Source organism: Centropristis striata, chromosome 20 (genome assembly GCF_030273125.1).
Source record: "Centropristis striata isolate RG_2023a ecotype Rhode Island chromosome 20, C.striata_1.0, whole genome shotgun sequence".
Classification (NCBI taxonomy): Eukaryota; Metazoa; Chordata; class Actinopteri; order Perciformes; family Serranidae; genus Centropristis; species Centropristis striata.
In genome coordinates, this window is record NC_081536.1 from 35,305,733 (window position 1) to 35,333,546 (window position 27,814).

Sequence of the window (27,814 nt, forward strand, 5' to 3'; positions counted from 1 at the left end):
ACTTTTATGTTTTTGTTATCAGCAATTTGACTTTTGTGTCAAATTGGAGGAAAAAGCCTAATAAACCAACAACAACATGACGGAGTGAAATATTCTCTGTTCTGGTTGTTTGGACGTCCAGACAACTGTTTTATTATATAATAAATAAATAACTGATTATTATAACTGCTCTAACAAGTTGCAAAGAGTGTGTTTCTATCATCTCTAGATGGATTTATGGACATTTATTAGAGAAGATGTTTGTCTATTCAACGTTATTGTTGTTGCTCCAATGAAACGTCAGAAAACATATATTTTAGATTTCTTTATTGAATAAAAACTGTTTTTACATCAATCAAGTGGCCAAAAGTTTGTGACCTGACCCATAGATGAAAATCTACCGAGTAAAAAAACCATCAATTATGTGAAGTTATTATACAAGACGGTTAGTTTTATCAATAAAACATCTGGGAAATGGCAGGAAAATAAAAAAATCTAAACAAAAACTGGAAAATATCAGAAAACTGTCAGATAAATATAAGAGAAAAAAAAGGAAACAGAATATAAACTGATCAGGGTCTGACGAGAATAATAATAATTATAATAATAATAATAAAAATAGGGAGAGGACAGGAGAGGCTGTTTACACAGAGCAGAGAGGAGAGGACAGGAGAGGCTGTTTACACAGAGCTGAGAGGAGAGGACAGGAGAGGCTGTTTACACAGAGCAGAGAGGAGAGGACAGGAGAGGAAACACAAGGTTTCAGTGAGTTAAATGTAAAAAGAGTAAAAAACAGGAGGAGACAGTCTGTCCTCTCACAGACGACACAGAGACACTGAGGAACCATGATACCGCAGAGACCCAGACCCAAACCCAAATCCAGGATAAAGAGGTTTAGTGAATGTGGTGTTGACGGTCTGGATGTGGATCAGAGAGCCAGAGGAGACACTGTAGAAGGACAGAATGCCAGCAGGATAGTCCACATACACTCCTATTCTACCAGAGGAGGAGGAGTAGAAGGAGGAGGAGGAGGAGGAGGAGTAGTAGTAGGATGTTTCTCTATTATTGTGCCTGACAGTGTAACGACCACAAGAGCACCACAGACCCCAGGACTGATCATTCCATCCAAACAGACAGTCTTTAATGTCTCCTCTCCTGCTGATTCCTCTGTAACTCACTGACATATTAACATTTTCTCCGCTCCACTCGACCTCCCAGTAACAGCGACCAGTCAGACCATCTCTACACAGCAGCTGAGGACAGTCAAACCTGTCTGGATGATCAGGGTACAGCTGATCCTCCCCCTTCACATGTATCAGCTTCCTGTTGTTGTCAGACAGTTTGATCCTCCTGCTGACTGTGTTTGTGTCGACTGTGAGTTCACAACGATCTGATGGAGAAAAAGACCAGCAGCAGTTAGAACCTGATGACAGCAGAGCAACATCACGCTGATATTATCCATCAAACATTCAGCAGCAACTGATGGACACAATGAGACACCTCCTGTCCCCTATAGATCTCCTGTCCCCTATAGACCTCCTGTCTCCTATAGATCTCCTGTCCCCTATAGATCTACTGTCCCCTATAGATCTCCTGTCCCCTATAGATCTCCTGTCTCCTACAGATCTCCTGTCTCCTATAGATCTCCTGTCCCCTATAGATCTCCTGTCCCCTATAGAGCTCCTGTCCCCTACAGATCTCCTGTCTCCTGTAGATCTCCCGTCTCCTGTAGATCTCCCGTCCCCTATAGATCTCCCGTCCCCTATAGATCTCCTGTCTCCTATAGATCTCCTGTCCCCTATAGATCTCCTGTCCCCTATAGATCTCCTGTGTATGTGTTGTGATGTATAAACACACTTACACTTCCTCAGACCTGATGTCATCCAGTGGACTCCAGCAGGCTCCACCCTGAAAGGAGGACACCGTTATTCTCTACATTTATTATTATATTATTGTCTGTCCACACTGTCCCCTGTCTGTCTGTCAACAGTGTCCCCTCTGTCTGTCCAACCTGAGAGTGTCCCCACTGTCTGTCCTACCTGGCAGTGTCCTCTCTGTCTATCCTACCTTAGAGTGTCCTCTCTGTCTGTTCTACCTGAGAGTGTCCCCTCTGTCTATCTTACTTGATAGTGTCCCCTTTGTCTGTCCTACCTGACAGTGTCCTCTCTGTCTGTCCTACCTGAGAATGTCCAGTCTGTCTGTCCTATCTGAGAATGTCCCCTCTGTCTGTCCTACCTGAGAGTGTCCAGTCTGCAGCGTGGATCCTCCAGCAGCTTTTGTCCTGAGTCTCCTGGATGGTTGTAGCTCAGGTCCAGGACTCTCAGATGGGAGGGGTTGGATCTCAGAGCTGAGGCCAGAGAAGCACAGCCGTCCTCTGAGACCAGACAGCCAGAAAGACTGAACACACAGAACAACACGTCCTGTTATCTATGAAGTCCATATGAAGTCCATCAACAGAGAGAAACACATGAACAACAACAACATGCTGATGGAAATGGAAAGAAACTAAAAACATCTTCACGTCACAAGTTTATCCATCAATGATATCCATTCATTAATAATATACATGAGCTGAACAAAGAGCTGAGTCCTGACCTGAGAGTTCCCAGTTTACATTGAGGACTCTCCAGTCCAGGAGACAGCCTCTTCACTCCTGAATCCTGCAGGTCGTTGTTAGTCAGGTCCAGCTCTCTCAGACTGGAGGACTGGGAGCTGAGGACTGAGGACAGAGCTCCACAGCTTTTCTCTGACAGGTTACAGCCACTCAGCCTGAGGAGACATCAACCAACAAGAAGAGAAACATCAGTATTGTTAAATGTACCGGATTCCCCCCTCAGATTTTAACAATGTCGTACATGTTGTTTGTTCCCAGAGACGTTGTCACTGTGCGCTCCCCCTACCTAAAAGCACTGACGTCCTCATGGACTCAATTTAACCCACGGCACTGACTCACATGTTGTTTCTTGACTTCATCTTTGTTTCTGTTAAATTAACTCTCAAATGTACGTCGCATTGGATAAAAGTTGGTGGAATGACATTGTAGAATTGTAGAATAAATGGAAAGAAAAAGAAAAACATGTTCTTCTGCTGTGGTTGAAACACAACCAGGGACACACATAGTTCCAAGAACTTTCTGGTCAAAAGGGGGTTCAGGAAATTAAGATGAGAGCAGCTGTTTAGGTTACAGAGTGTAGCCAGGAAGCTAATCTCTGAATGTTATTTATATATATTACACTTATTTACACCTTTGCTGTGTGTGTGTGTGTGTGTGTGTGTGTGTCAACACTGGGGATTTAAAGGTTGTCTTCTTTGTGACACTCTGCATGGAGCTGAAAGTTTGAAGAAACATTTCAAATAATTTAAGACAAACTAATGATCTGACCTGAGAGTTCCCAGTTTACAGTGAGGACTCTCCAGTCCAGGAGACAGCCTCTTCACTCCTGAATCCTGCAGGTCGTTGTTACTCAGGTCCAGCTCTCTCAGACTGGAGGACTGGGAGCTGAGGACTGAGGACAGAGCTTCCCAGCTTCTCTCTGACAGGTTACAGCCACTGAGACTGGAGACACAATAACAAAGAAAGGTGTAAGTTAAAAAGAGAGCAAAGTATTAAAGTTAAGGCACATGAATCCAACTACTCTTGTACTCACAGAGCTTTGTTGGAGGCTTTGACCACTGGCAGCAGCCTCAGAAGAGCCTCCTCTGAAGCAGAGTATTTCTTCAGGTCAAACACATCCAGATCTGTTTCTGATGACAGTAAGGTGAAGACCAGAGCTGACCAGTGAGCAGGAGACAGTTCATCTGTGGTGAGACTTCGTAATCCCAGGTAGAATTGGAACTCCTCCACTAGAGAACGATCATTCAGTTCATTCAGACAGTGGAACAGGTTGATGCTTCTCTCTGCAGACAGATCCTCACTGAGCTTCTTCTTGATGTATTCGACTGTTTCTTGATTGGTCTGTGAGCTACTTCCTGTCTGTGTCAGCAGACCTCGTAGGAGATTCTGATTGGTCTCCAGAGAAAGACCAAGGAGGAAGCGGAGGAACAAGTCCAGGTGTCCATTTGGACTCTGTAAGGCCTTGTCCACAGCACTCTGGTAGAGACTCATCTCTGTTGGTTCCTCTGCCATCAGATTGACTCCAGAGTTGATGAAGGTCAGATGGACATGAAGAGCAGCCAGAAACTCCTGAACACTCAGATGGACGAAGCAGAACACCCTGTCCTGGTACAGTCCTCTCTCCTCTCTAAAGACCTGTGTGAACACTCCTGAGTCCTTTGAGGCTGCTCTGATATCAAAGCCACACTCTGTCAGGTCTGAGTCATAGAAGATCAGGTTTCCTTTCTGCAGCTGATCAAAAGCCAGTTTTCCCAGATACTCGATCATCTTCCTGCTCTCTGGACTCCAGTGTGGATCCGTCCAAGATTTCTCATCATACTTGACATTCTTCACTTTGGACTGAACGACCAGGAAGTGGATGTACATCTCAGTCAGGGTCTTGGGCAGCTCTCCTCCCTCTCTGGTTTCCATCAGCTCCTCCAGAACTCCAGCAGAGATCCAGCAGAAGACTGGGATGTGGCACATGATGTGGAGGCTTCGTGTTGTCTTGATGTGGGAGATGATTCTGCCGGCCTGCTCCTCTTCTCTGAATCTCTTCCTGAAGTACTCCTCCTTCTGTGGGTCAGTGAACCCTCTGACCTCTGTCACCATGTCAACACAGTCAGCAGGGATCTGATTGGCTGCTGCAGGTCGTGTGGTTATCCAGAGGCGAGCAGAGGGAAGCAGTTTCCCCCTGATGAGGTTTGTCAGCAGCACATCCACTGAGGTGGACTCTGTGACATCAGTCAGGGTCTCAGTGTTGTTGAAGTCCAGGGGAACTCGAAACTCATCCAGACCGTCAAAGATCAACACAACGTGGAACTCTTTAAACCTGCAGATTCCTGCTTCTTTGGTTTCAGTAAAGAAGTGATGAACAAGTTCCACCAAGCTGAACTTTTTCTCTTTCAGCACATTCAGCTCTCTGAAGGTGAATGGAAATATGAAGTGGATGTCCTGGTTGGTTTTGTCTTCAGCCCAGTCCAGAGTGAACTTCTGTGTTAAGACTGTTTTCCCAATGCCAGCCACTCCCTTTGTCAGCACTGTTCTGATTGGTTTATCTCTTCCAGGCGGGGTTTTAAAGATGTCTTCTAGTCTGATTCTTGTTTCTGGTCTGTCTGGTTTCCTGGATGCTGTTTCAATCTGTCTGACTTCATGTTCCTCATTGACCTCTGCAGTCCCTCCCTCTGTGATGTAGATCTCTGTGTAGATCTGATTCAGAAGGGTCTGTTTTCCTGCTTTAGCGATCCCCTCAAACACACGCTCAAACTTCTTTTTTAAATTGGATTTGAGTTTTGGCAGGCACCGAGGAAGAATCTCTGAATGAAGAGAACAATGAAACCAATGAGGGTTTGTTACAGTGAATGTGAGTCATGAATTTGTTGTCTAACAAGTGTACACATTTCTTTATGTGTGAAATCTGTTCAGCTTGATTAATAACTACAATAGGTCCTGAAAAGATGGTCTCCAGAGAAACCAGACGGTGTTCGAGTCCTATCGAGGGAAGTAATGTTGGCCAAGAAAAACTTACAGTGACTCTAGTGTGTGCACATCTTAACCAGCTGGAAGCAACTAAAACAGAATTGTCTGCGTCAGGTTCATCATTTTTGTTCTGTGAGAGACTTTAATTTTATTTCTCTGCTGGACGCTTGTTCTATAATCCATAGTGCAACAAGACATGAAATGTCTATATTTGTAGATCAGAGAGAGTTTGTTAAACTCTCTGTAACCTACAACTTCAATCTTTTTACATCCATCTTTATAATGAATCATGATTCTGACTTACCTTCGAGTTTGAAGGGGGGGGTTGATAGTTTCTGATTTATCTTCTCTTTAACTGTTCTGGCCACGTCAATCGCTTTTTCACCGTAGGTCTCAATCATCCGATCCACAGTTTTTATCCGGTTTGCATTCTCCAGCCGACTCTTTGGGATTGCTTGGATGCCTCCTAGCTTCCCCTGCAGGAACCACTTGAATTTTTCAAAGTCCTCAGCTCCCAAATCTTCTAAAATTGATAAGATTTCCTCACCAGGTGTCGCCATTTTTTCTCCCTGCAAAGATCCAAAAGATACCAAGAGCAAATAGGTACTTTTAAAATAAAGACTTCATCATGAGAAAGATGGTTCCATTAGTTTTAGGCAGCGGCGCATCATCAGGAGAGACAAACAAAGTCAAGAGACAGTTAGTAAGGATGCTCAGCCACCTGTAACTGACAGACAGACATTTTGTTTGGGGCTCCCCAGAGTCGAGGATCACTTCTGGTTTTCAGTACAAGCTGATCAGCATTGATGTGGAAATCTGTTCTCACAAATGACTCATTTAGGAACATGGATAACTAAACCAAGAGTACAGATTCTTAAAATATAGATTTGGTTAAACAATCCAGGCAATTAAATTCAATGCCAAAAAAATATTGGCAGTTTTCTTTTGTGTTAAATCAGAGTTGCAGCGATCAGTGGACTATTGCCAGCTATTGTGATAATTAATGAATGGTTAAGTACATTTTTAAATATGCAAAATATATGAGTACTCTGTTTTGAGGGCTAAAACATGGACAGTCCATTTTTTCTCTGTTTTCAATTATTTGAACTGAATATCAATGTTTTTGGCTGATAAAACAAAACTTAAAGACATCACATGGACTTTGACAAATTTGACTTTTTTTCATTTTATTTACATTATAACATTAATCATGTGGATTTTTTTATTTTATTTAAATCTTAATTAGGGTCACGGGGCAATCGCACTGAGCACTACTGTTATACTGTGGATTTCTTCTTCTTCCTCTTCCGGACGCAATTTCGTCCCGCTACTAGTCCTACAACTTGAAGAGTTGCAGGACAAATTATATATCAAAACGTGCGGTTTGATCGGGATCGGTGTGCTATTACTTTTCTCTACAGAATACGAATTGCATTGAAGTGAATGGGACGGCCGAAAAAAAATGAGGGAAAAAGAACAATAATTGGAGATATTTAAACGTCTACTTCTCCGGCATAATTTCACCTAGAGTGTCATACCGCGGTGAGGGATGTCTTGTCTTGGGTTTTTTGTCTTGTGAATTTACGGTTTTATTTTGAAAAGTAACTTCTGGTTTTATTTTGAAATAGTAACTTCTGGTTTTATTTTGAAAAGTAACTTCCCTCTCGTTTCAGGTCACTTGCCCTTCCTCCTGTGTCAGGTCTGGTGTCTTCCCTGATTCCTGATTGTTTCCACCTGTGTTCCCCTCCCCCGTCTGTATATAGTCTAATTACTAAAAAAAGACACAAAATAACTAAAAAAGACACAAAATAACAAAAAAACCAAAATACTTAAAAAAGACACAAAATAACTTAAAGACACAAAATGACAGAAAAAAGACACAAAATAACTAAAAAAGACACAAAATGACCAAAAAAAACGAAATTACTTAAAAAAGACACAATATAACTTAAAAAAGACACAAAATAACTTAAAGACACGAAATGACTAAAAAAGACACAAAATAACTAAAAAAAGACACAAAATAACTTAAAGACACGAAATGACTAAAAAAGACACAAAATAACTTAAAAAAGACACAAAATGACAGAAAAAAGACAAAATGACTAAAAAAAGACACAAAATGACAGAAAAAAAGACACAAAATGACTAAAAGACACAAAATAACTTAAAAAAGACACAAAATGACAGAAAAAACTAAATTATTTAAAGACAAAATGAAAGAAAATAACTAAAGACACAAAATGACAGAAAATAAACGAAATGACAGAAAAACTAAATTACTTAAAAAAGACAAAATGACAGAAAAAAGACACAAATGACTAAAAAAGACACAAAATTACTAAAAAAAGGCACGAAATAACTTAAAAAAGACACAAAATAACAAAGACACAAAATGACCAAAAAAAGACACAAAATGACCAAAAAAAGACACAAAATGACCAAAAAGACACAAAATGACCAAAAAAAACTAAATTACTTAAAAAAGACACAAAATGACAAAAAAACTAAATTACTTAAAAAAGACACAAAATGACAAAAAAACTAAATTTTAGGATTCATTTTAAAATTATTTTATTTGCTTTTAAAGCTTTAAATGGTCTTGCTCCTCCTTACCTCTCTGAGCTGCTGCACCCCTACTCTCCTACAGCTCTCTCAGGTCAGCTGACCAGCTTCTCCTGAGAGTGCCAAGAGCTAGGCTGAAGCTCAGAGGGGAACGAGCTTTTGCCATCGCAGCTCCAAAACTGTGGAATGAATTGCCGCTGCACATCAGACAGGCCTCCTCACTGTCTCATTTTAAATCTCTTCTTAAAACCCACCTCTTCTCGTTGGCTTTTAACACCACGTAGAGTGTTGATTTTATGTTGATTTTATGTTGATTTTATGATTTTTTGTTTTTATTGTATTCATGCATATTTTATTTTGTGCGGGCAGTACATTTTATATTTTATTTTATTTATTTTTATCCCATTTTTAATTTATTGCATCTTACTGATCTATTGTTTACTACATCTCTTTGTATTGTGTTATGTATTTATTGTTTGTGCAGCACTTTGGAAACCTTGTGTTTGCTAAAATTGTGCTAAATAAATAAAGGGGATTGGATTGAAGGGGACTTAAAGACAAAATGACAGTAAAGACCAAAATAACTAAAAAAGACACAAAATAACTAAAAATAAACGAAATGACCAAATAAAGACACTAAATGACAGAAAAAACTAAATGACAAAAAAACGAAATTACTTAAAGACAAAATGACAGAAAAAAGACACAAAATAACTAAAAAAAGACAAAATAACTAAAAAAAGACAAAATGATAAATGACCAAAAAAATCTAAATTACTTAAAAAAGACACAAAATGACAGAAAAAACTAAATGACAAAAAAAACTAAATTACTTGAAAAAGACACAAAATAACTAAAAAGGACACAAAGAAGACACAAAATGACAGAAAAAAAGACACAAAATGACCAAAAGACACAAAAAAAAATGAAATTACTTAAAAAGACACAAAATGACGTGAGTCCTGAGTTCTTCCTGAACATCTACATATGTTTTTTGTGAAGAAAAAAGAAAAGACACAAAATGACAAAAAAATCAAAATACTTAAAAAAGACACAAAATAACTTAGACACGAAATGACTAAAAAAGACACAATATAACTTAAAAAAGACACAAAATAACTAAAAGACACAAAATAACTAAAAGACACAAAATAACTTAAAAAAGACACAAAATAACTAAAAAAGACACGAAATGACCAAAAAAAACGAAATTACTTAAAGACACAATATAACTTAAAAAAGACACAAAATAACTAAAAAAAGACACAAAATAACTTAAAAAAGACACAAAATGACAGAAAAAAAGACACAAAATAACTAAAAAAGACACAAAATGACCAAAAAAAACGAAATTACTTAAAAAAGACACAAAATAACTTAAAGACACGAAATGACTAAAAAAGACACAAAATAACTAAAAAAAGACACAAAATAACTTAAAAAAGACACAAAATGACTAAAAGACACAAAATGACTAAAAGACACAAAATGACTAAAAGACACAAAATAACTTAAAAAAGACACAAAATAACTTAAAGACACGAAATGACTAAAAAAGACACGAAATGACAGAAAAAACTAAATAACTTAAAAAAGACACAATGACAGAAAAAACTAAATTACTTAAAGACAAAATGAAAGAAAATAACTAAAGACACAAAATGACAGAAAATAAACGAAATGACAGAAAAACTAAATTACTTAAAAAAGACAAAATGACAGAAAAAAGACACAAATGACTAAAAAAGACACAAAATTACTAAAAAAAAGGCACGAAATAACTTAAAAAAGACACAAAATAACAAAGACACAAAATGACCAAAAAAAGACACAAAATGACAAAAAAACTAAATTACTTAAAGACAAAATGACAGTAAAGACCAAAATAACTAAAAAAGACACAAAATAACTAAAAATAAACGAAATGACCAAAAAAAGACACTAAATGACAGAAAAAACTAAATTACTTAAAGACAAAATGACAGAAAAGACACAAAATAACTAAAAAAAGACACAAAATGACAGGAAAAACTAAATTACTTAAAAAAGACACAAAATGACAAAACTAAATTACTTAAAGACAAAATGACAGAAAAAAGACACAATATAACTAAAAAAGACACAAAATAACTAAAAAAAGACAAAATAACTAAAAAAAGACAAAATGATGAAAATGACCAAAAAAATCTAAATTACTTAAAAAAGACACGAAATGACAAAAAATAAACGAAATGACCAAAAAAAGACACAAAATGACAGAAAAAACTAAATGACAAAAAAAACTAAATTACTTGAAAAAGACACAAAATAACTAAAAAGGACACAAAGAAGACACAAAATGACCAAAAAAAAGACACAAAATGACCAAAAGACACAAAAAAAACGAAATTACTTAAAAAGACACAAAATGACGTGAGTCCTGAGTTCTTCCTGAACATCTACATGTGTTTTTTGTGAAGAAAAAAGAAATAGCTTTGTTAGAGCGATCTACAAAAACTGTTACATCTCCCTTTTTCAGAAATCTTCCTGCGTTTTTAATATGGGAGCCAATGAGGCTGTTGGTGGTGTTGGTGGATCCTCTGTGCGTCCTACGCCCAAACTATAACTCTGACAGCTTTACCAGAGGATTGTGAGGGAGAAGACGAATTTTCCTACGTTTCTATGTATAAATTATTTCTGTAGAGTGGAATTTGCGGCCTGGAGCGCAGTTTTCAAATTTATTTTTTGACAGTTTTTTCTCTCCCTCTACACTCTGGCGATGATGTCACACACTGTGACACGAACATTCCGTGCAATACACACCCATTATAATCTCAGAATTTCTCCAGAAATGATCATGGTCATTGAACAGGGATTGATAAAAAACTATATGACCTATCGAAACGTGGATTAATACACCGATACACAAGACTTGTGTCTACTGTTTAAAGTTTAAATGGAGTCTCTATGTCAGGCTTGGGAAAAAAGGAGGACTCAGATGCAGATAGGCAGTAGTAATGACAGGCTTTATTTTACTGAATGGATTTCTCATAGACAGAAATGATAAATCAACAAGCTATGAAATTCTAGAAAGTCCGAAGACACACCAAGAGCACAAAACAACACAGAACCAAAAACGCTCCCGAAGGAGGAAAATAAACTACTCTGATCTTATCAGGAAAACTGTATGAAAATTTAGAAACAAAAAATCACTCCGAAGAGGAAAAGCACACAGGCTATGAAATTATCTTCTCTATCTATGTTACAAAATTATCAAACAGAAAACACTCCAAAAGGAGGAAAACAACGCTACAAAAATTACTCTGACTCTGACCGCATCTTTTTTCTCTCTCCCTCCCACTGTGTTTTTCCCTGCTTCGCTCCTCTCGTCTCGTCTTGTCTACTGTCTAACTTGGAAGACTCTCTCTACACTGCTCTCAAAAACCAAAAACCATGGATTTGATCAACTGGTCTCTTAACGAAATTGACACCATCTGCTCGTCTCTGGAGGACATCGAAGATATTTACCTATTCGGAACCGTGATAACAGGGCTTTTGCTGATTGGATTGGGCCTTGCTCTGGTTTATCGAAACACAAAGGAAATGGTGTCAGCTGTAAAAGGCCCCATTAAGCTGCCCGTGATGATTGAATGTATGGCCAGGGCTGTCGGAACTCAGACTGTGGTTATAAACCGCACCATGGATACCATCCAGGAAAAGGTGGCAGCCCTGGAAAGGGATCGATCTGGAGATCAGGAGGGACATTTTTACCATCGACAGGATTAGTAGCAGAAAATCGCTGCCACTTCCACCCTCAGTCCAAATTCCAATCTTATCTGGCTTCCCCAAACAACAGCCTTGGCTCGAAGGCCGTTGCTAATCTTCCCTGCTGAGGAATGTAGCGAGACACTACCATCCCATCCTCCCCCCCTCTCGACTCCACTACCACCTGTTGAACTGTCTGCCTTTGCTCTGGCCCAGGAAGGAAGGTCATCTCCTTAGCAACGTCCAGGCTTATCGCTTTTGTTATTCCAGCGAACTGAGACGAACTGTTTGGTGCTTGACAAAGGCGGGTCTCAGGCCTATACACGAACTTCCACATATACTGATATGCATACATCCCTCCCCCAACCACCCCCCAACCCACGCCTTCGACGCTTCATACCCCCAGCGAGACAGGCGGGTCTGTGAACAGCGCCGCAAATGGCTGCAGGTCCGGATGGCCGCCTGGCTATGCTGCCCCCCCCTCCCCCGCACGTCATACGTCTATTCATGTTGTGAAAGTGTACCATGCCATGTTGCTGAGGTTTTTTTTCATGCTTTTTTCCTCCTTTCCTCTCCCCATGTGTGCTGTATTTTATCTCTCTTCACACCCTGTCTTCCTGTCCTGTCTACCTTGTGATATTGTTTGTTGGTGTATTATGCGTTCTGGACGGGTTGATGGCTTAATTTCGTTGTACTGTACTTGTACTCTGTGCAATGACAATAAAGGTTCATTCATTCATTCACTTGGTCAGTACCATCACAAGGGCTTTGGGATCAAAAGTTATATAAATCTTTACCGCCTGTCACACTATGTGGGTGTGGCATGGCGGCAAAATATGGCGTCTCGCCATAAACCACGACACTGGCTAACTTGACCATACATTGTCCAATCTGTCCCAAATTTCACGCACGTGATTAGGGTCCAGCCCGGGACACACCCATGTGTCAATATTGGCACACAGTCATAGCGCCCCCTGCTGGCTACAGCAAGTACGTTGTTTTATACTTAGCCCTTCCACTAGGTTTCACGTAGAGACACGAAATTTGGTACACACATGAATCATGTGGAGACGCACCAAAAAGCCTCATGGACCCATACCTCAAACCCAACAGGAAGTCCGCCATCTTGGTTTGAATATCGTTCTTGTCATTGTTTTTGGCCATTTCAAGGTTGCATACTTTAACGAACTCCTCCTACAGATTTCACCCGATTTACTTCAAACTTGGTCAGTACCATCACAAGGCCTTTGGGATCAAAAGTTGTATAAATCTTTACCGATGGTCACACTATGTGGGCGTGGCATGGCAGCAAAACATGGCATCTCGCCATCTAACACCAGACTGTATAACTTGACCATACATTGTCCAACCTGTCCCAAATTTCACATACGTGATTAGGGTCCAGCCCGGGACACACCCACGGGTCAATAGTGACACAGAGTCATAGCGCCCCCTGCTGGCTACAGGAAGTAACATGTCTTACACCTACCACAAGCACAGTGGTAGGAGACACGCAATTTGGTACGCATAGGGACTGAGCCAACATCGCCGCGTCCGATGTGCCCTCCCCTGACGTCTCCACTCTGCGAGGGCCCGTTCAGTACTGCACGCAGTCCTAGTTTTTATTAGGGACCGAGCACTAACGGTGCGAGGACCCTATTGTAATTGGTCCGTCTATTCTTATTATTCTTTTTTTTCACAAAAGTAAATCGCCTTTTTGGAGGCTTTATCATATTCAAAAAGTCCCCATTTTTAGAATATACATAAATCTCAGCTGAAATTTACATATTCTAGTGGTCGCGGGAATGGGCGTGGCAAAATGACTCAACAGCGCCCCCTTGAAAGTCAAGAAAATTCAGCCCCTCGCACAGGAATGTCGTAGAGACACGAAATTTGGTACATACATGTATCATGGCAAGACGCACCAAAAAGTCTCAAGAACCCATACCCTAAAACGTACAGGAAGTCGGCCATCTTGGATCGAAAATGGCGTTTCCTGTTGTTTTTGCCCATTTCCATGCCGCATACTTTAACGAACTCCTCCTACAGATTTCACCCGATTGACTTCAAACTTGGTCAGTAGCATCATAAGGCCTTTGGGATCAAAAGTTGTATAAAACTTTACCGACGGTCACACTATATGGGCGTGGCATGGCGGCAAAATAGGGCGTCTTGCCATGAAACACGGGTCTGTATAACTTCACCATACATTGTCTCATCTGGCCCAAAATCCTTACATGTGATGAGGGTCCACCTCTGAACACACCCACATGTCAATATTGACACACAGTCATAGCTCCCCCCTCTGGCTACAGGAAGTCACATGTTTTATACTTAGCCCTAGCAGTAGGCTCCACGTAGAGACACGAAATTTGGTACACACATGAATCATGTGGAGACGCACCAAGAAGCCTCTTGGACCCATACCTCAAACCCAACAGGAAGTCCGCCATCTTGGTTTGAATATCGCACAATTCATAGTTTTTTCCCATTTCCACCTCGCATACTCTAACGAACTCCTCCAACAGATTTCACCCCATGGACTTCAAATGTGGTCAGTACCATCACAAGGCCATTGGGGGTCCCAAATTTCACACACATGATTACGGTCTTGCCCTGACTACACCCAACTGACCTTAACTTTAAACTTAAACCAAGCAAATAAAGCAGAAAGCCCAGCAAGCAGAGAAACAAACTTAGGCAGAAACACTAAGCAACAGTAAGCAACTTTTAAGCAAAACAATTAACAATCTTAAAGCAAAAATACATTACCAGAGAGTAGGAGCTAGGTTAAGTCCACACAAGATAAATGCACTAAAGATTCCAGCTAAATTTCACAGTTTTTAAAGGGCGTGGCCACTCCCAGATACTTGAAAACAAAAGCCACTAAATAGCCAATCAACAGATAAAGTAGCTAGGCAGTAGGGCTCTGAAAACTGACCTTAACTTTAAACTTAAACCAAGCAAATAAAGCAGAAAGCCCAGCAAGCAGAGAAACAAACTTAGGCAGAAACACTAAGCAACAGTAAGCAACTTTTAAGCAAAACAATTAACAATCTTAAAGCAAAAATACATTACCAGAGACTAGGAGCTAGGTTAAGTCCACACAAGATAAATGCACTAAAGATTCCAGCTAAATTTCACAGTTTTTAAAGGGCGTGGCCACTCCCAGATACTTGAAAACAAAAGCCACTAAATAGCCAATCAACAGATAAAGTAGCTAGGCAGTAGGGCTCTGAAAACTGACCTTAACTTTAAACTTAAACCAAGCAAATAAAGCAGAAAGCCCAGCAAGCAGAGAAACAAACTTAGGCAGAAACACTAAGCAACAGTAAGCAACTTTTAAGCAAAACAATTAACAATCTTAAAGCAAAAATACATTACCAGAGACTAGGAGCTAGGTTAAGTCCACACAAGATAAATGCACTAAAGATTCCAGCTAAATTTCACAGTTTTTAAAGGGCGTGGCCACTCCCAGATACTTGAAAACAAAAGCCACTAAATAGCCAATCAACAGATAAAGTAGCTAGGCAGTAGGGCTCTGAAAACTGACCTTAACTTTAAACTTAAACCAAGCAAATAAAGCAGAAAGCCCAGCAAGCAGAGAAACAAACTTAGGCAGAAACACTAAGCAACAGTAAGCAACTTTTAAGCAAAACAATTAACAATCTTAAAGCAAAAATACATTACCAGAGACCAGGAGCTAGGTTAAGTCCACACAAGATAAATGCACTAAAGATTCCAGCTACATTTCACAGTTTTTAAAGGGGCTGGCCACTCCCAGAACTTTAGCAGCTATAGCAGCTTCTTTTATTAACATCAGTTGTGAATAAATATCAGTGGTGAGAGGTGATGAGAGACATACGTTAATCAACTATTTTCAGATATGTGTGCAGAAGACTGCGCTTCCTTTCAGATGCAGGAGATAATTTGATCCTCTCAGTCAATAAAACCACACGAGAAAACCACAGGCTGAGAAAAACGTCTCTCAGCAGCCTTGAAACAACCGTGAGTACCAGAGGCTGTGAGGTTTCACACAGACGCTGTGAAGTGTGAAACGTTGATAAAATACATCTGACATGAAAACAACAGCTTCACTTTCATATGACAGATGTTTCTTCTGCAAGTTTTCTGTGTCAAGTCACAGCAATATCTTAATGCCAAATGCAATATGATGTCAATCTGATGCTCAACAAACAATCAAAGAATCAGAAAGTTCTGAATATTGTCATGTTTGTTTCAAACAGACCCAAACGTGTCTGGACAACATCCAGGAGACAAGAGTCTCGTCTATTCTTCAGTCCACCTGAGGAGAGACAGGTGCTGACACAGCATCTTTTTCTTCTGATATGACAGTTTATGTACGTGCAGCCACGAGGTCAGCAAAAAAGTAAAAGTCAGGTTTCAGTGTCAGATCCTCGGACTCTGAGTTTGAGGTCAGACACACAGAGTCAGTGGGAGAAGAGGAAGTTCACAGAAATGTTTATATGCAGATTGTTTTTATCAACACGTTGTTAAAACAAGGGGATTTTCAAAATCTTAACCAACGAAAAAGTAGACAAGAGAGGCTCGGGAAAGGTTTAGTCAAGAGAAAAAGGGAAATGAAACAGTGGATTTGATGTGTCACTAAACTGCCGGTCAAAATGACATTTGTGTACTCTTACCTTGAATTCTTGAAGAAAACTTGAATAAGAGAATGCAAAAATGAACGTAAACATAGTAAATCCTTGGTAGATTTAAGTAAATGTTTAACAAGAGCAAAATTATATGAAAACATCCATTTTCGGACTCTCACACAACTTGTTCAGTATAATCTAAGTCTCTTTATCCAGTCTGATGTGCACTTCTCTCCAAATGCATTCTTTTGGGTTTTTTTTTATACCAAATATAAATGTTTACACTGTTTCTTACCTTTGTTGTTATAATGTAAAGTCACTTTGAGAACCTTTTGAAGTCATATAAATGTTATTAGGGACCGAGCACTAACGGTGCGAGGACCCTATTGAAATTGGTCCGTCTATTATTAGGGACCGAGCACCGAGGGGCGAGGACCCTATTGAAATTGGTCCGTTTCTTATTAGGGACCGAGCACTAACGGTGCGAGGACCCTATTGAAATTGGTCCGTCTATTATTAGGGACCGAGCACTGAGGTGCGAGGACCCTATTGAAATTGGTCCGTTTCTTATTAGGGACCGAGCACTAACGGTGCAAGGACCCTGTTGTAATTGGTCCGTCTATTATTAGGGACCGAGCACTAACGGTGCGAGGACCCTATTGAAATTGGTCCGTCTATTATTAGGGACCGAGCACCGAGGTGCGAGGACCCTATTGAAATTGGTCCGTTTCTTATTAGGGACCGAGCACTAACGGTGCAAGGACCCTATTGTAATTGGTCCGTCTATTATTAGGGACCGAGCACTAACGGTGCAAGGACCCTATTGAAATTGGTCCGTTTCTTATTATTAGGGACCGAGCACTAACGGTGCGAGGACCCTATTGAAATTGGTCCGTTTATTAGGGACCGAGCACTAACGGTGCGAGGACCCTATTGAAATTGGTCCGTCTATTTAGGGACCGAGCACTAACGGTGCAAGGACCCTATTGTAATTGGTCCGTCTATTATTAGGGACCGAGCACTAACGGTGCGAGGACCCTATTGAAATTGGTCCGTTTATTAGGGACAGAGCACCGAGGTGCGAGGACCCTATTGAAATTGGTCCGTTTCTTATTAGGGACCGAGCACCGAGGTGCGAGGACCCTATTGAAATTGGTCTGTTTTTAGGGACCGAGCACTAACGGTGCGAGGACCCTATTGAAATTGGTCCGTTTCTTATTATTAGAGACCGAGCACCAAGGTGCGAGGACCCTATTGTAATTGGTCCGTTCATTAGGGACCGAGCACTAACGGTGCGAGGACCCTATTGAAATTGGTCCGTTTCTTATTAGGGACCGAGCACCGAGGTGCGAGGACCCTATTGAAATTGGTCCGTTTTTAGGGACCGAGCACTAACGGTGCGAGGACCCTATTGAAATTGGTCCGTTTATTTTTACTCATACCAAAAGTAAATCGCCTTTTTAGGGGCTTTATCATATTCAAAAACTCACAATTTTTGGAATATACGTCAATCTCCTAGTAAATTTACGTATTCTAGTATTTGCAGGAATGGGCGTGGCAAAATGACTCACTAGCGCCCCCTTGAAAGTCAGGAAAATTAAGCCCCTCGCACACGAATGTCGTAGAGACAAGAAATTTGGTACACACGTGTATCATGGGAAGACGCACCAAAAAGTCTCAAGGACCCATACCCTAAAACGTACAGGAAGTCGGCCATCTTGGATCGAAAATGGCGTTTCCTGCTGTTTTGGCCCATTTCCACGTCGCATACTTTAACGAACTCCTCCTACAGATTTTACCCGATCAACTTCAAACTTGGTCAGTACCATCACAAGGCCTTTGGGATCAAAAGTTGTATAAAGCTTTACCAACGGTCACACTATGTGGGCGTGGCATGGCGGCAAAATATGGCGTCTCGCTATAAAACAACAGATCTTTATAACTTCTCCATTCTTTGTCCCATCTGGTCCAAACTTCTCATGCTTCATCAGAGTCCAGCTCTTTACACTTCTAAATAACAATATTTCATAAAGCCCCGCCCCTAGTGCTATATTTACGCCCCTTTTCATAAAATTACCATATTGCATACTTTAACGAACTCCTCCGACAGATTTCACCCCATGGACTTCAAACTTGGTCAGTACCATCACAAGGCCTTTGGAATCAAAAGTTGTATAAATCTTTACTGACGGTCACACTATGTGGGCGTGGCATGGCGGCAAAATATGGCATCTCGCCAACTAACAGCAGACTGTATAACTTGACCATTCATTGTCCAATCTGTCCCAAATTTCACACATGTGATTAGGGTCCAGCCCGGGACACACCCACGTGTCAATATTGACACACAGTCATAGCGCCCCCTGCTGGCAACAGTAAGTAACATCTTTTACGCCTAGCCCCAGCAGTAGGTTTCACGTAGAGACACGAAATTTGGTACACACGTGTTTCATGTGGAGACGCACCAGAAAGCCTCATGGACCCATACCTCAAACCCAACAGGAAGTCCGCCATCTTGGTTTGAATATCGCACTTGTCATCGTTTTTGGCCATTTCCAGGTCACATAATTTAACGAACTCCTCCTACAGATTTCATCCAATTCTCTTCAAACTTGGTCAGTACCATCACAAGGCCATGGGGATGAAAAGTTGTATAAATCTTTACCGACGGTCACACTATGTGGGCGTGGCATGGCGGCAAAATATGGCGTCTCGCCATAAAACATCAGACTGTATAACTTGACCATACATTGTCCAATCTGTCCCAAATTTCACACACGTGATTAGGGTCCAGCCCTGAACACACCCACGTGTCTATATTGACACACAGTCATAGCGATCCCTGCTGGCTACAGCAAGTAACATGTTTTACACCTACTTTGAGCTGAGTAGTAGGAGACGCGATTTGGCACGCATAGGGACTGGGCCCACAGCGCCGCGCCTGACGTGTCCTCCCCCGACGGCTCCTCCCCCGACGGCTCCACTCTGCGAGGGCCCGTTCAGTACTGCGCGCAGTCCTAGTTATTATTAGGGACCGAGCACTAACGGTGCGAGGACCCTATTGAAATTGAAGGAATTATTAGGGACCGAGCACTAACGGTGCGAGGACCCTATTGAAATTGGTCCGTTTTTTATTAGGGACCGAGCACTAACGGTGCGAGGACCCTATTGAAATTGGTCCTTATTATTATTATTCCCAAAAGTAAATCGCCTTTTTGGGGGCTTTATCATATTCGAAAACGCCCCATATTTGGAATATACATAAATCTCTGGTGAAATTTACGTATTCTAGTGGTCGCGGGAATGGGCGTGGCAAAATGACTCAACAGCGCCCCCTTGAAAGTCAAGAAAATTCAGCCCCTCGCACAGGAATGTCGTAGAGACACGAAATTTTCTACGTACATGTATCATGGCAAGACGCACCAAAAAGTCTCAAGAACCCATACCCTAAAACGTACAGGAAGTCGGCCATCTTGGATCGAAAATGGCGTTTCCTGCTGTTTTGGGCCATTTCCACGTCGCATACTTTAACGAACTCCTCCTACAGATTTCATCCAATTCTCTTCAAACTTGGTTAGTAGCCTCACAAGGCCTTTGGGATCAAAAGTTGTATAAAGCTTTACCGACGGTCACACTATGTGGGCGTGGCATGGCGGCAAAATATGGCGTCTCGCCATAAAACACGAGATCGTTATAACTTCCACATACTTTGTCCCATCTGCTCCAAACTTGTCATGCTTCATCACAGTCCAGCCCTTAACACTTCAAAATTACAATATTTCATAAAGCCCCACCCCTTATGCTTTATCCACGCCCCCTTTCATAAAATTACCACGTTGCATACTTTACATAACTCCTCCAACAGATTTCACCCCATGGACTTCAAACTTGGTCAGTAACATCACAAGGCCTTTGGGATCAAAAGTTGTATAAATCTTTCCCGACAGTCACACTATGTGGGCGTGGCATGGCGGCAAAATATGGCGTCTCGCCATAAAACATCAGACTGTATAACTTGACCATACATTGTCCAATCTGTCCCAAATTTCACACACATGATTAGGGTCCAGCCCTGAACACACCCACGTGTCAATATTGACACAAAGTCATAGCGCCCCCTGCTGGCAACAGCAAGTAACATGTTTTATACCTAGCCCTTGCAGTAGGTTTCACGTAGAGACACGAAATTTGGTACACACATGAATCATGTGGAGACGCACCAAAAAGCCTCTTGGAACCATACCTCAAACCCAACAGGAAGTCCGCCATCTTGGTTTGAATATCGCACTTGTCATCGTTTTTGGCCATTTCCAGGTCGCATACGTTAACGAACTCCTCCTGCAGATTTCACCCGATTTACTTCAAACTTGGTCAGTAGCATCACAAGGCCTTTGGGATCAAAAGTTGTATAAATCTTTACCGATGGTCACACTATGTGGGCGTGGCATGGCAACAAAATATGGCGTCTCGCCATAACACACGAGACAGTATAACTTGACCATACATTGTCCAATTTGTCCCAAATTTCACACACGTGATTAGGGTCCAGCCCGGAACACACCCACATGTCAATATTGACACACAGTCGTAGCGCCCTCTGCTGGCTACAGCAAGTAACATGTTTTACACCTACTTTGAGCTGAGTAGTAGGAGACACGCAATTTGGTACGCATAGGGACTGAGCCAACAGCGCCGCGTCTGATGTGCCCTCCCCTGATGGCGCCTCCCCCGACGGCTCCACTCTGCGAGGGCCCGTTCAGTACTGCTTGCAGTCCTAGTTATTATTATTATTATTCCGGAAAATAAATCGCATTTTTGGGGCCTTTATCATATTCAAAAACTCACCATATTTGGAATATACATAAATCTCTGGTGAAATTTACGTATTCTTGTGGTCACGGGAATGGGCGTGGCACAATGACTCAACAGCGCCCTCTTGAAAGTCAAGAAAATTCAGCCCCTCGCACAGGAATGTCGTACAGACACGAAATTTTCCACGTAGATGTATCATGGGAAGACGCACAAAAAAGTCTCAAGAACCCATACCCGAAAACGAACAGGAAGTTGGCCATTTTGACTCGAACATGGCGTTTCCTGCTGTTTTTTGCCATTTCCAGGTCGCATACTTTAACGAACTCCTCCTACAGATTTCACCCGATTTACTTCAAACTTGGTCAGTAGCATCACAAGGCCTTTGGGATCAAAAGTTGTATAAATATTTACCAACAGTCACACTATGTGGGCGTGGCATGGCGGCAAAATATGGCGTCTCGCCATAAAACACGAGTTCATTATAACTTTCCCATTCTTTGTCCCATCTGGTCCAAACTTCTCATGCTTCATCAGAGTCCAGCCCTTAACACTTCTAAAGAACAATATTTCATAAAGCCCCGCCCCTAATGCTTTATCCACGCCCCCTTTCATAAAATGACCACCTTGCATACTTTACATAACTCCTCCAACAGATTTCACACCATGGACTTCAAACTTGGTCAGTACCATCACAAGGGCTTTGGGTTCAAAAGTTGTATAAATCTTCACCGCCTGTCACACTATGTGGGTGTGGCATGGCGGCAAAATATGGCGTTTCGCCATAACCCACGAGACTGTATAACTTGACCATACATTGTCCAATCTGTCCCAAATTTCACACACGTGATTAGGGTCCAGTCCGGAACACACCCACATTTCAATATTGACACACAGTCATAGCGCCCCCTGCTGGCATCAGCAAGTAACATGTTTTACACCTCGCCCCAGCAGTAGGTTACACGTAGAGACACGAAATTTAGTACACACGTGCTTCATGTGGAGACGCACCAAAAAGCCTCTTGGACCCATACCTCAAACCCAACCGGAAGTCCGCCATCTTGGTTTGAATATCGCACTTATCATTGTTTTTGCCAATTTCCAGCTCGCATAATTTAACGAACTCCTCCTACAGATTTCATCTAATTGACTTCAAACTTGGTCAGTACCATCACAAGGGCTTCAGGTTCAAAAGTTGTATAAATCTTCACCGCCTGTCACACTATGTGGGCGTGGCATGGCGGCAAAATATGGCATCACGCCATCTAACACCAGACTGGATAACTTGACCATACATTGTCCAATCTGTCCCAAATTTCACAAACGTGATTAGGGTCCAGCCCGGGACACACCCATTTGACTATATTGACACACAGTCATAGCGCCCCCTGCTGGCTACAGGAAGTAACATGTTTTACACCTACCCCAAGCACAGTGGTAGTAGACACGCCATTTGGGACGCATAGGGACAGGGCCCACATCGCCGAGCCCGACGTGCCCTCCCCCGACGGCTCCACTCTGCGAGGGCCCGTTCAGTACTGCGCGCAGTCCTAGTTAGGGACCGAGCACTAACGGTGCAAGGACCCTATTGTAATTGGTCCGTTTTTTATTATTATTATTAGGGACCGAGCACTAACGGTGCGAGGACCCTATTGAAATTGGTCCGTCTATTATTAGGGACCGAGCACTAACGGTGCGAGGACCCTATTGAAATTGGTCCGTCTATTATTATTAGGGACCGAGCACTAACGGTGCGAGGACCCTATTGAAATTGGTCCGTTTATTAGGGACCGAGCACTAACGGTGCGAGGACCCTATTGAAATTGGTCCGTTTATTATTAGGGACCGAGCACTAACGGTGCGAGGACCCTATTGTAATTGGTCCGTCTATTCTTATTATTATTATCCTGGAATTGGAATCGCCTTTTTGGGGGCTTTATCATATTCAAAAACTCACCATTTTTGGAATATACATAAATCTCCGCTGAAATTTACATATTCTAGTGGTCCCGGGAATGGGCGTGGCAAAATGACTCAACAGCGCCCCCTTGAAAGTCAAGAAAATTCAGCCCCTCGCACAGGAATGTCGTAGAGACATGCAATTTGGTGCATACATATATCATGACCAGACGCACCAAAAAGTCTCAAGAAGCCATACCCTAAAACGTACAGGAAGTCGGCCATCTTGGATCGAAAATGGCGTTTCCTGCTGTTTTGGGCCATTTCCACGTCGCATACTTTAACGAACTCCTCCTACAGATTTCATCCAATTCTCTTCAAACTTGGACAGTAGCCTCACAAGGCCTTTGGGATCAAAAGTTGTATAAAGCTTTACCGATGGTCACACTATGTGGGCGTGGCATGGCGGCAAAATATGGCGTCTCGCCATAACACACGAGACTGTATAACTTGACCATACATTGTCCAATCTGTCCCAACTTTCACACACGTGATTAGGGTCCAGCCCGGAACACACCCACGTGTCAATATTGACACACAGTCATAGCGCCCCCTGCTGGCAACAGCAAGTAACATCTTTTACGCCTAGCCCCAGCAGTAGGTTTCACGTAGAAACACGAAATTTGGTACACACGTGTTTCATGTGGAGACGCACCAAAAAGCCTCTTGGACCCATACCTAAAACCCTACAGGAAGTCCGCCATCTTCATTTGAATATCGCACTTGTCATCGTTCTTGGCCATTTCCAGGTCACATACTTTAACGAACTCCTCCTACAGATTTTATCCAATTCTCTTCAAACTTGGTCAGCACCATCACAAAGCCTTTGGGATCAAAAGTTGTATAAATCTTTACCGACGGTCACACTATGTGGGCGTGGCATGGCGGCAAAATATGGCGTCTCGCCATGAAACACAAGACTGTATAACTTGACCATACATTGTCCAATCTGTCCCAAATTTCTCACACATGATGAGGGGCCAGCCCTGGACACACCCACATGTCAATATTGACACACAGTCATAGCGCCCCCTGCTGGCTACAGCAAGTATTATGTTTTACACATACCCCGAGCACAGTGGTAGGAGACACGCCATTTGGGACGCATAGGGACTCCCCCGACGTGCCCTACCCCGACGTGCCCTCCCCCGACGGCTCCACTGTGCGAGGGCCCGTTCAGTACTGCTTGCAGTCCTAGTTATTATTATTTTTAGGGGGAGTAAATCGCTTATTTGAGGCCTTTATCATATTCAAAAACTCCCCATATTTGGAATATACATAAATCAGATTTGAAATTTACGTATTCTGGTATTCGCGGGAATGGACCTTGCAAAATGACTCACTAGCGCCCCCTCAAAATTTTCAAAACATCCTCACAATATAGGTTTTTTTCACATAGACACACGAAAGTTGGTACATATGTGTATCATGGGAAGACGCACCAAAAAGCCTCAAGAACCCATACCCGAAAACGTACAGGAAGTCGGCCATCTTGGATTGAATATTGCACTTGTCATCGTTTTTCGCCATTTCCAGGTCGCATACTTTAATGAACTCCTCCTACAGATTTTATCCAATTGACTTCAAACTTGGTCAGTACCATCACAAGGCCTTTGGGATCAAAAGTTATTGAAAGCTTTATCGACGGTCACACTATGTGGGCGTGGCATGGCGGCAAAATATGGCGTCTCGCCATAAAACACGAGATCGTTATAACTTTCCCATTCTTTGTCCCATCTGCTACAAATTTCTCATGCTTCATCACAGTCCAGCCCTTAACACTTCTACATAACAATATTTCATAAAGCCCCGCCCCTTATGCTTTATCCACGCCCCCTTTTACAAAATGACCATGTTGCATATTTTACATAACTCCTCCAACAGATTTCATACCATTGACTTCAAACTTGGTCAGTACCATTACAAGGCCTTTGGGATCAAAAGTTATTGAAAGCTTTACAGACGGTCACACTATGTGGGCGTGGCTTGGTGGCAAAATATGGCGTCTCGCCATGAAACACGAGACTGTATAACTTCACCATACATTGTCTCATCTGGCCCAAAATTCTTACACGTGATAAGGGTCCACCTCTGAACACACCAACATGTCAATATTGACACACAGTCATAGCGCCCCCAGCTGGCAACAGGAAGTAACAACTTTAACGCCTAGCCCCAGCAGTAGGTTTCACGTAGAGACACGAAATTTGGTACACACATTAATCATGTGGAGACGCACCAAAAAGCCTCTTGGACCCATACCTCAAACCCAACAGGAAGTCCGCCATCTTGGTTTGAATATCGCACTTGTCATCGTTTTTGCCCATTTCCAGGTCGCATACTTTAACGAACTCCTCCTACAGATTTCATCCCATGGACTTCAAACTTGGTCAGTACCATCACCAGGCCTTTGGGATCAAAAGTTATTGAAAGCTTTACCGACGGTCACACTATGTGGGCGTGGCATGCCGCCAAAATATGGCGTCTCGCCATAAAACACGAGATCGTTATAACTTTCCCATTCTTTGTCCCATCTGCTACAAATTTCTCATGCTTCATCACAGTCCAGCCCTTAACACTTCTACATAACAATATTTCATAAAGCCCCGCCCCTTATGCTTTATCCACGCCCCCTTTTACAAAATGACCATGTTGCGTATTTTACATAACTCCTCCAACAGATTTCATACCATTGACTTCAAACTTGGTCAGTACCATTACAAGGCCTTTGGGATCAAAAGTTATTGAAAGCTTTACAGACGGTCACACTATGTGGGCGTGGCTTGGTGGCAAAATATGGCGTCTCGCCATGAAACACGAGACTGTATAACTTCACCATACATTGTCTCATCTGGCCCAAAATTCTTACACGTGATAAGGGTCCACCTCTGAACACACCAACATGTCAATATTGACACACAGTCATAGCGCCCCCAGCTGGCAACAGGAAGTAACAACTTTAACGCCTAGCCCCAGCAGTAGGTTTCACGTAGAGACACGAAATTTGGTACACACATTAATCATGTGGAGACGCACCAAAAAGCCTCTTGGACCCATACCTCAAACCCAACAGGAAGTCCGCCATCTTGGTTTGAATATCGCACTTGTCATCGTTTTTGCCCATTTCCAGGTCGCATACTTTAACGAACTCCTCCTACAGATTTCATCCCATGGACTTCAAACTTGGTCAGTAACATCACAAGGCCTTTGGGATCAAAAGTTATTGAAAGCTTTACCGACGGTCACACTATGTGGGCGTGGCATGCCGCCAAAATATGGCGTCTCGCCATGAAACACGGGACTCTTTAACTTCACCATACATTGTCTCATCTGGCCCAAAATTCTTACACATGATGAGGGTCCTCCTCTGAACACACCCACATGTCAATATTGACACACAGTCATAGCGCCCCCCGCTGGCTACAGGAAGTCACATGTTAACAGGAAGTCCGCCATCTTCTTTTGAATATCGCACAATTCATCATTTTTTCCCATTTCCACGCTGCATACTTTAACAAACTCCTCCGACAGATTTCACCCCATGGACTTCAAATTTGGTCAGTACCATCACAAGGCCTTTGGGATTAAAAGTTATTGAAAGCTTTACCGAATGTCACACTATGTGGGCGTGGCATGGCGGCAAAATATGGCGTCTCGCCATCTAACACCAGACTGGATAACTTGACCATACCTTGTCCAATCTGTCCCAAATTTCACACACGTGATTAGGGTCCAGCCCTGAACACACCCACATGTCAAAATTGACACACCGTCATAGCGCCCCCTGCTGGCAACAGCAAGTAACATGTTTTACACCTACCCCGAGCACAGTGGTAGGAGAAACGCCATTTGGGACGCATAGGGACTGAGCCCACATTGCCGCACCCGATGTGGCCTCCCCCGACGTGCCCTACCCCGACGTGCCCTCCTCCGACGGCTCCACTCTGCGAGGGCCCGTTCAGTACTGCGCGCAGTCCTAGTTATTATTATCCTGGAATTGGAATCGCCTTTTTGGGGGCTTTATCATATTCAAAAACTCACCATTTTTGGAATATACATAAATCTCCGCTGAAATTTACATATTCTAGTGGTCCCGGGAATGGGCGTGGCAAAATGACTCAACAGCGCCCCCTTGAAAGTCAAGAAAATTCAGCCCCTCGCACAGGAATGTCGTAGAGACATGCAATTTGGTGCATACATATATCATGACCAGACGCACCAAAAAGTCTCAAGAAGCCATACCCTAAAACGTACATGAAGTCGGCCATCTTGGATCGAAAATGGCGTTTCCTGCTGTTTTGGGCCATTTCCACGTCGCATACTTTAATGAACTCCTCCTACAGATTTCATCCAATTCTCTTCAAACTTGGACAGTAGCCTCACAAGGCCTTTGGGATCAAAAGTTGTATAAAGCTTTACCGATGGTCACACTATGTGGGCGTGGCATGGCGGCAAAATATGGCGTCTCGCCATCTAACACCAGACTGGATAACTTGACCATACCTTGTCCAATCTGTCCCAAATTTCACACACGTGATTAGGGTCCAGCCCTGAACACACCCACATGTCA

At 42.3% G+C, this 27,814-nt stretch overlaps 1 protein-coding gene across 1 annotated transcript in view; it reads right to left on the reverse strand.

Annotated features, from left to right (window-relative positions):
- Positions 1–649: 649 nt before the first annotated feature.
- The window catches only part of LOC131993215 (NACHT, LRR and PYD domains-containing protein 12-like), a 171,941-nt gene continuing 144,776 nt past the window's right edge, over positions 650–27,814 (reverse strand). Inside the window, exons 11-17 of the mRNA XM_059359004.1 lie at positions 5,856–6,120; positions 3,627–5,388; positions 3,362–3,535; positions 2,575–2,748; positions 2,215–2,376; positions 1,841–1,887; positions 650–1,369 (exon numbers count right to left, since the gene is read on the reverse strand). Coding sequence (XP_059214987.1) covers positions 795–1,369; positions 1,841–1,887; positions 2,215–2,376; positions 2,575–2,748; positions 3,362–3,535; positions 3,627–5,388; positions 5,856–6,120 — 3,159 coding nt within the window. The 3' untranslated portion in view covers positions 650–794. The remainder of the gene's footprint in view (positions 1,370–1,840; positions 1,888–2,214; positions 2,377–2,574; positions 2,749–3,361; positions 3,536–3,626; positions 5,389–5,855; positions 6,121–27,814) is intronic.